The sequence below is a fragment of the Rutilus rutilus genome (genome assembly GCF_951802725.1).
Source record: "Rutilus rutilus genome assembly, chromosome: 5".
Lineage (NCBI taxonomy): Eukaryota > Metazoa > Chordata > Actinopteri > Cypriniformes > Leuciscidae > Rutilus > Rutilus rutilus.
The window spans coordinates 17,559,591-17,569,697 of record NC_140213.1 but is presented as its reverse complement, the minus strand read 5'-3'; the positions used below and the strand labels follow the sequence as shown (position 1 = coordinate 17,569,697).

The following is a 10,107-nucleotide window of genomic DNA, read 5'->3' as shown; positions in this document are numbered from 1 at the left end:
CGAATGAAGAAACGTACATAACCATAGTAGAAAATGGGTCTCGAGTGTTCCTACAGAGAGTGGGTTCTCGCTGCAGAATCGGATCAAGGCGAAGCAGCAAAGTCGCCTTGCGGAGAACAAGGTTACGCGGCGTATGCGCATTGCAAGTTGTGGAGAGACACTGGGAAGTTCGCTTGAGTAAAAACAATAGGCTTCAGATATTTTATGTGGGGAAGGGGGATTGGTTTGTTAAACTATGAATGTGAAACCCTAGTAAAAACAATTGGCGTTGATTGACGCCAATCTGACGTTCATGTTTTTTTTCCGTTTTTTTATTTGAAAGTTAGGCTAATAAACATGTTGCATTCGGCCTGATTATGTCATTTTTTAAGTTACATAACCTTCCTCCAGTTTTCCTCAACTTGACTAATTAAGAGGTGACATTTGACCGGCATATCATTAAAATGTCCGGAAAACGAAACCTCTGCCGGTCACTTTGACCGGCACGCTTTTTTTCTAGCGGAAACTCTGGTGTGTGTGTGTGTGTGCGTGCGTGCGTGCGTGCGTGCGTGCGTGCATGCGTGCGTGTGTGTGTGCGTGCGTGTGTGTGTGTGTGAACTCACCTTGATGCGTCTGAGAAAATCAAAATATGCACCTCAGCTCTCAGAACTACATGGAGTAAACAAAAACAAAGTAGGTGTATTTATGCATCTGCTGCCTTTTGATGGTGAGAAATGCAGACTAAACTAAAACAAAGCAAGTGGATTTAAACACTTGCATGCAAGCCTGCTGGTCATTTGATGGTGAGAAGAGCAGCAAGCAACATGAGAAAGGGCTTGACTTGTAGTGAAGCTTTAGAGATGATTATGCAGCCTGACCCCTCCAGCGAGCTGCAGGATGTATCGTCTTCTCCCTCTGACACCACAGACTCAGGAGAGTCAGATCCTGATTTGGATGTGGCACCCTCATCATCCTCTCTAGCTTCCACTGAAGGCTAGAAGGATTCGGAGGATCCTGGATCTGGGTGGATTGGGAGAAACGGCGAAGTGTGGTTTTCCACCAACATGGAGACAACTCCCTTTCTTCAGCCTGCCAGAGGCGTGACTCCAGGGCCGACGCGCTATGCCATCGCAAGGGTCCAGAACATGGATTCCGTGTTCAATCTGTTTTTTACGGAGGAGATGATTGACCTCATTGTCAGCATGACTTGCGTCAACACATACATGTTTGTATGACTGTATGCGAAGGCATAGCGCGTCGGCTCTGGAGTCACGCCTCTGGCAGGCTGAAGAAAGGGAGTTGTCTCCACGTTGGTGGAAAACCACACTTCGCCGTTTCTCCCAATCCACCCAGATCCAGGATCCTCCGAATCCTCCTCGCCTTCAGTGGAAGCTAGAGAGGATGATGAGGGTGCCGATGAGGATCTGACTCTCCTGAGTCTGTGGTGGCAGCAGATGCATAAATACACTTACTTTGTTTTTGTTTACTCCATGTAGTTCTGAGAGCTGAGGTGCATATTTTGATTTTCTCAGACGCATCAAGGTGAGTTCACACACACACACACACACACACACACACACACACACACACACACACACACACACTTTATTATGCTATTATACTCCATATAACTCCATGTAAAAGCCAGAGACTAAGCTTTTTTTTGCACAGGCCTATCTAAAGGCTTAATGGTGCCATCTGGTTATCAACAGTAAAAATTACAAATTTTACCTCTTCCCAACAGGGAAAACCACCAACAATCAAAAATGCATGATTATATGGTGTCATGGCTTTGCAATCAAAAAATGTGGTTATAATGGAAGTCAATGGGGCAAAAACAGCCACAAACAGTAAATGAGGGAGAAAAAGTTAAAATCTGATGCTGCACAAAAACTAACAATGCATCAAAACCAATGTTGTTTCTAATTTTTGACATGTCCAAGACTGTGATAAAAGGTAAAAAAAAATCCAGTCCACAATCACATTTTATATTGAAAATCAGTCATTTTGTGTTTTTTTTCCCCCAAATCAGTGACATCATTTACGAATTTGGCAATTAAAGAGTTAAAATCCAGATTTTTTTTTTTTTTTAACATTTAGTAGTTTTGAGCAGGACTGAGGTTGATTAATAGATTTATGCAAAAAAATTAGAAATAAATATTTATCTGATACATTTTTACAGCAGTTCAAAGTAGTGGCTGTTTTCAGCCACGAACATAACGAAAGGGTAGTGAATTTGCCCACAGTGTACTGTTGAGTTTTTGAAAATTTTCAAAGCATTTTCCCAAAATATGTGTCAAAATAAGATTTGTCACCAAAAATCATTCCATTTGCTGAAACACAGAGAAAGTTATGGCCAAATTAAGACTCAAAAATACCCCATAGTGGATGAAAACATCCTCAACAGCACATAAGGGTTAAGACTTATTAGATGGTTCTGTGTTTTCCTCTGTTGAACAAATTAATATTACAGGGGTCAGCCTCTATGTGACTTACATGATCTAGTTCACAATTGTGACCCGTCACGGAAACCAGGGACACAAGTCGGCAGCACAACTTTCGAGCAAAATGAGAAAGAAGCGTTTTTTTTCAAAATTGGTGATTTTTGTTTTTTTGCAGAATCTGTTAGTTGAGATCACGAAGAAGCCTCTCCATGTTTGAGATAGCAGTATTGGTATATTTAAAAGCGTACATTTTGATGTTGAAATCGGCTTGTTTTTCGGAGATTCTAGCACGCAGTAGGGGCGTGTCATTGTCGGTGCGTATTTCCATACTGAATAAGCCGGCGTGGCTACTTATTATGCAGCGCTCTGGCCGGCTCTATCTGATTTCAAAATTCAATGAAGATGGACGCCAATAACATTACGATGTCCAGCAATCGATTTAAATAGTAGGTTACATGGGGTTTAATTTGTCATTTTATGAGATGTAGCCTAATACATCTTGTCAGTGCCAATACATAGATCCGCCTGTATAATTAATGTGTATATGAATGGTACAGTGGTAGAGCTTTCGCCAGCCGTGTCAGAGGATGAGAATTTGAATCCGCCCTTGTATAGGTTTTTTTTTTTCCTCGTATAGTTTTTTTTTTCTCTCATCAAAACGATTATGTTCATCAGTGGTTGTATATCAAGCAGGGACACGCAAACGTTTGAATTATTTTGTTATTTCAACAGAACAAATAGAGAGTATCCGCAACGCAACGGATTGAAGCGCTCGTCGAGTGAAGACAATGCAGTGTGTGCGCGAGCCACACGAGTAAACACTGTATCTGCGCCACTGATCGCAGCGGCAACGAGCACTTTGATCACTTGATTAAAAAAAAAACACATTTCAGCGCTAGTATCTTATTTAAAAAACGAACGAAATGAATGCTCTGCCAGTTAACTGGAGATGTTTTATTTAGAGAATTTGTAGAATTGGTACATTCAGGGGGGAAGGGGAGATGGGGGAGCTTTACAGGGGGTATGACTTATCTAAATGAGATGTAAATGAGCCCTATTGTCATTCCCAGAAGGGTGAGAACTTGCCAATCTTTAGAAGCAGATTTCTACCATTTCAGTTTTTTTGAGTGCCTACCTTCAAATGGCCACAACTTCTCCAAATATTATCAGATTTCCATGTGTTACACATCGTTGGAAAGCTTGAATACTACACTTTCAGAATATGTGAATAACTCAAAATGCCCCAGAACCGACTTGTGTCCCTAATTTCCGTGACTGGTCACAATTAGTTCACAGAATTGTATTTATTTCATGTGTCTTTCTCTAGAGAATAAAGTGAAGATTATCTGTACTTCTTCTGAGGAGGGAAGGTGTTATCAGTATGTTTTGGGTAGTCTGACCTGATAATAATGAGCTCAGGCTCCATACAACCTTGGTGGAATTGTTATTCTCTTTGTGCTTTTGTGTATGCGTTGCATGTTCTGTGCAGGTCTCGTGGTATGTAGCAGCAGATCTCGGGACCCTTTTGACAACCCCCAAGGTCATCATGGGATCAACAGGGACTCGGATGACAAATTATCTTGAATAATGTACCATGCTGTCTATCTACAAGTGTATAATTGTTTAGACTTTATGTTCTCTTAGCCAATCAGAAGTGAATGTTTATGTAATACATGTCCTTGGAAAAGGTATAATTGGTGTAAGATTTCTGTGTAAGGTAGAGTTAGCTTGCGACCTCCTCGTGAGACTTTGACGCTGGCTCTACCAATTTAACTGCAAACTATTCTTCAGTAAATTTGTACTTATTTGATTGAACTTCACGACTCCTGGTCTTCTTTCATCATATCTGGTCCTGGGTCTGAAAACTGTACCCCCTTACAGCAGATTACTTGGGCTAGGGATCTTAATATAGAGATAGAGACAGAGACATGGCAGTCGATTTTGAAACGTGTTCACTCGTCATCTGTTTGTGCTCGCCACGGGGTTTTACAGTGTAAAGTTGTCCACAGAGTACACTCGTCTAAAAGTTAGCCCGCATGTTCCCTGACATTGATCCAAGCTGTGACAAGTGGAATCTAGAACCAGCTAATTTAACTCACATGTTCTGGACTTGTCCTGCTTTATCTCTTTTCTGGGAGTCTGTTTTTGATTCGCTTTCAGCTATCACATCTGTTAATATCCATCCCTCTCCGCTAATCGGCTTGTTTGGAGTCCTACCTCCTGATTACTCGTTGCCGCTGAGTTGGTAGCTTTTCTTACACTACTAGCGAGACACTGTATTTTGATGAACTGGAAGGGTCCTCACGCTCCTCATACTCGGTGGAAAAAAGATGCCTTATTTTTTGCTAAATTGGAAAAACTTAAACACTGCCTTCGTGGTTCCATGGTTAAATTTTCAAGAATTTGGTTACCCTTTTTAGAGCATGTTAAATCTCTGCAGCTGGACGTAGTCCCAACTGGCTGACTGTCCTCCCACCCTGCACTATCAGTGTTGGTTGTCCCGGTTGTGCACTGGTATTGTCGTTAGCAGCACACATTATTTACTAAGTTTTTGGGTTACTCAACTTTACTTACTGGACCTAGTTAAGGCTGACTTTGGTCTATGTCTATATTATTACATACAGTTCTGTTATAATATATTATATACTGTACTAAACCTGTTTTTTATATATATATTTTATTTTATTTTATTGAGTGTTTGTCCCCGTTGTTGTGGAAAATTCAATAAATAAATCATATATATATATAAAACAAAAATAAATGTATTGTTTTATTTGAATGAGTTGGCAGGATGATTTTCACATCAGTTTGAATGAAAAACTCTAGGCGAAAACATCCATTAGTCAAAAGTCTTGTGGACACATTTTGTATGTGTTTTGTGGCCTTATTTCAGAAACTTTATTTTTTGTTTTTTCAATAACCATTCATAAACATTATTCACTCAAAAATACAAACATGTAAATACATGTTGCTCACATCTTATGGTAGCCCTGTTTGTGCTGAATAGAGTGTAATGACACCTTTGCCATTAATATTTTTAAAAGCAACTTAAAAAAGCACAAATGTCAGGGCATGTCAAAACATCTCAAGGACCCCAAAAACAGCTTACACCCCTAAGGGTTAATGTGTAAGACATAACTTAGTGATATGGTTGTTGGATCTCTTAGAATTTTAAAAGCCAAGGACTAGAAGATCTTTTTTTAGAAACAAGCTGATGAAAGATAACTGTTTTGACCATGTATATTAGTCAGTATCTAATATGCCAAATATAATTAGAATGTACATCTGTTCTACCGGAGTTTAAAAAAAAACAGGTACCTTTTACAAAGGTACCTAAACCTGTAGGAAAATAATAAACAAATAAGAGGTAAGAGGTAAGAGGCATCAAACTGGTTAGGTAATTCAAAAACTTAATTAGATACTCGATAATGAAAATATGATTGCACAGAACAAAAGTGAATATTTCACTTTTGACAATTTTACTGCATTCTCTTGCTTGAGATAATAAATCCATCATATTATTTAGACTATGTTCCACTCCAATTTTACCTGCCTCATGTCTTACCCTGTGAGGTCATTGGCTACGTCCATAATCAATCATCCATATATCTATAAAAGTAAAAAACTATTTTAGGTCAATTGCATTTGACATCTGCAGTTTAGCTCAATCCTTGGGATGCTTTTCTTTCTTTACACACTTCTGCTTTTTATTCAACTTCAGGCAAAAGCAGAAAAGCCTCTTTGCAGAATGATGGGAGACCCGAAGTACCCACTGCTTTCGAAGGATGGAGATGTAACTATTGGAGCACTTTTTCCAATCCGAAGTATAGAAACACTACCTTCATTTGAGTTTACACTAAAACCTCAGCTGCTATCATGCTCCAGGTTTGCTACATTTAACTTGTTGAAAAACAATACAGAAGAAAATGCGTTTAATATGATCATTTACATTTGCTGCAATTAATGTTTATAAATTTATAGCAGCAACTTACCATGACATCTGGAATATTAAATTTAATGTATGAAACAAATGTAAAATGTAAAAAGAATACAAATGTACTTTACTTTTCCATGTATTTGTTTAATTTTAATTTAAATTTTTTTGTGGTATTTTGCCTACTTGTTAAATGTTTTCACAGTGTAAATCTAAGAGATTTCCGGATGGCTCAGACCATGACCTTTGCCATTCACGAGATTAACAAAAGTCCAAGTTTGCTTCCAAATGTTTCAATTGGTTATAGAATTTTTGATACCTGTGGTTCAAGGCTGTCTTCTATGAGTGCAACTATATCATTAATGAATGGTGAAGAATTTGCATCTGAGGACACATGCAATGGACAGCCTCCTATACATGCTATCATAGGAGAAACAGAGTCTTCTGCCACAGTGATTCTTTCCAGAACTACAGGACCTTTTAAAATTCCAGTGGTAAGGGTCTGCCTACACAGTTGGTCTAATGAACGTCTGTAAACTGATGATGGTATCACTGTTTCTTGTTCTTTCTTTTTCAGATAAGTCACTCAGCCACATGTGAATGTCTCAGCAACAGGGGAAATTATCCTTCTTTCTTCAGGACTATTGCTAGTGATTACCACCAGAGCAGAGCACTTGCATACATAATCAAGCATTTTGGCTGGTCTTGGGTGGGAGCTGTGAACAGTGATAATGACTATGGAAACAATGGAATGGCCATATTTCTGAATACAGCTCAGGAAGAGGGGATTTGTGTGGAGTACTCTGTGAAATTCTACCGAACAGAACCTGAAAAACTTCGCCAAGTGGTGGACACAATTAAAAATAGCACAGCAAAAGTGATTGTTGCATTTCTTACTAGTTTTGAAATGGAAAATTTGCTTGAGCAGCTAAGTACTAACAACATTACAAACCTTCAAATGATTGGTGTAGAGGCATGGATAACTGCAAAGAGTTTGATCAGTCCAAATAGCTTTCATGTTTTGGGAGGGTCACTGGGATTTGCAGTGAGAAAAATTAATATTGAAGGTTTTTCAGATTATGTTATAAAATCATTCTGGGACACAGATTTTCCATGCTCACAGGTTGAGAGAAATTCTTCTCAATATGCATTAAGTTGCAACATATATCAGGATCTGCTTTTGCTGAAAAGTGACAATGAAGATGTGCCTGAACAAAGATATGCAAGCAATGTCTACAAAGCAATATATGCTGTGGCTCATTCACTACACAGTCTACTCAAGTGTAAAGAAAAGGAAGGTTGTCAAAAAGACCTGAAAATACAACCTCAGCAGGTAATACAATTTTTTTTAAAAAGAGTTATAGACCGAAAGGGAGATGTTTAAAATGCCCTTTTCTCAATAGGTTGTTGAGGCTCTAAAAAGGGTAAATTTCACTGTAAAGATGGGAGATCGTGTGTGGTTTGACGGCACTGGTTCTGCAGTAGCTCAATATGAAGTCATAAACTGGCAGCAGGTCTCAGATGGATCAGTCCAGTTTAAAACAGTGGGATACTATGATGCCTCTCTACCACCTCACCAGCGCTTTGTGCTTAACACTGAAAACATAATCTGGGCTGGGGGACAGCTGGAGGTAAACTGCAATAACATGTTTATACTACAGGGTTTGTTGAGACTGAGGGAAAAAGTCCTAGACACAAAGGTTACCAGATGGGAAAAAATAAATAAATAAACAGTGCAACCTGTTCAAATTAACCTGTTCAAACTGTTCGAAGACTTAGGTTAGGTCTTTTAGTTGTGTTTGATTAAGGATGGAGCTAAACTCTTCAGGACAATGGCCCTCCAGGATCTGAGTTCTTGGCTTACACAAAACACATTTCGCATTCAGTATGTAAATTATATGATTACCAATAAATGTAAAATAAATGAATATGAAATCTCTAAGAATCAACTGAACATATTGGAAAACAAAACATACTTGATGTATCTGATTAAACATTCTCTGATCAAACATGATCAAACATTAAACAGCAGAGGGAATATTATTACAGGGAAATATTACTGGGAATATGTTGAGCAAAGTGACAGTACTATGGTAGTGCTGGTGCTGAATTTCTGTAACAACACTTTCAAATTACTTTTGTTTCAAAAAATGTCACTGTCCATCAGCCCACAATAGTTCCCATAACATATTTGCATGTTTTATTTATTCAAATATTCAATACTCAGTAATATTGACACATTTACATTAAAATAGCTATGCACAATGTATCTTTCTATGTAGAAGCCAAGGTCTGTGTGCAGTGAGAGCTGTCCTCCAGGCACTAGGAAGGCTGCACAGAAAGGAAGACCTGTCTGCTGTTATGACTGTATTTCATGTGCAGAAGGAGAAATCAGTAATGAGACAGGTAATCTTAAGCCAATCTCATTGTTTCAAAGGAATTGTTTTTTGTCTTTTTTTTTTTTACATGCAAACTTCTAGCAAAGGATTTCATAAATACCCTTTTCTTTTCGTTTCTAACTACAGTGATCACGACTTCCTTTCCAGATTCAAATAACTGCAAGCGGTGTCCAGGGGATTACTGGTCTAATGCTGAGAAAAATAAATGTGTGTTAAAGGCTGTAGAGTTTCTGTCATTTACGGAATTTATGGGTATAGTTCTAGTCTTTTTCTCACTGTTTGGAGTAGGATTAACTGTGCTGGTGGCCATCCTGTTTTACAACAAGAATGACACCCCCATAGTAAAAGCCAACAACTCAGAGCTGAGCTTTCTGCTGCTCTTCTCATTGACACTGTGTTTTCTCTGTTCACTTACTTTCATTGGTCGGCCCACTGAGTGGTCCTGTATGTTGCGTCACACAGTGTTTGGGATCACTTTTGTCCTATGTATCTCCTGTGTTCTGGGGAAAACAATAGTGGTGTTAATGGCCTTCAAGGCTACACTTCCAGGAAGTAATGTCATGAAATGGTTTGGGCCTACACAACAACGACTCAGTGTTCTTGCTTTTACACTTATACAGGTTCTAATTTCTGTGCTATGGCTGACAATATCTCCTCCATTTCCCTACAAAAATATGAAATATTATAAGGAAAAGATCATTCTTGAGTGCAGTCTGGGATCTACAATAGGTTTCTCAGCTGTTCTGGGTTATATTGGCCTACTGGCTGTCTTGTGCTTCATTTTAGCTTTTCTGGCTCGCACACTACCTGATAACTTCAATGAGGCTAAATTCATCACATTCAGCATGATAATATTCTGTGCTGTATGGATCACATTCATCCCTTCTTATGTTAGTTCTCCTGGAAAATTTACAGTAGCTGTGGAGATATTTGCCATTTTAGCCTCAAGCTTTGGTTTGCTATCCTGTATATTTGCCCCTAAATGTTATATAATCTTGCTTAAGCCTGAACAAAATACAAAACAGCATATGATGGGAAAGGTTTCGTCCAAATCATACTGAGAGAAAATAACATGTTTATATTAACTTTGTAATTTTATTATTCAACAAACAGATTTAAATGCACGTCATTAAATCGAATTAAAATAGACAGGGACATCATAAATGCTTTGACACATTCAGTAAAATGACCCTGAAACACTTTTTAATCACAATTTCAAAAGAAGAATAAATGAGGTCCCAAAGTCTCAAAGTACAAAGGGTGTTTTCTCTATATAGAAACCTATAATCAACCAGCTAAGTGTGATTCTAACTATATGACCACAGTATACTCACCATTGACTCTCCCCTGC

General features: G+C 38.5%; 1 protein-coding gene across 1 annotated transcript; it reads left to right on the top strand.

Moving 5' to 3' along the window:
- Nucleotides 1-6,099: 6,099 nt before the first annotated feature.
- On the top strand, nucleotides 6,100-9,817 carry LOC311290441 (extracellular calcium-sensing receptor-like; the record flags this gene model as incomplete). The annotated part of the gene is made up of 6 exons (XM_084408916.1): nucleotides 6,100-6,308; nucleotides 6,563-6,851; nucleotides 6,935-7,690; nucleotides 7,761-7,988; nucleotides 8,640-8,763; nucleotides 8,904-9,817. 6 exons carry the CDS (start codon nucleotides 6,100-6,102, stop codon nucleotides 9,815-9,817), a joined length of 2,520 nt encoding a protein of 839 aa, XP_084265042.1.
- Between the last annotated feature and the right edge of the window lie 290 nt (nucleotides 9,818-10,107).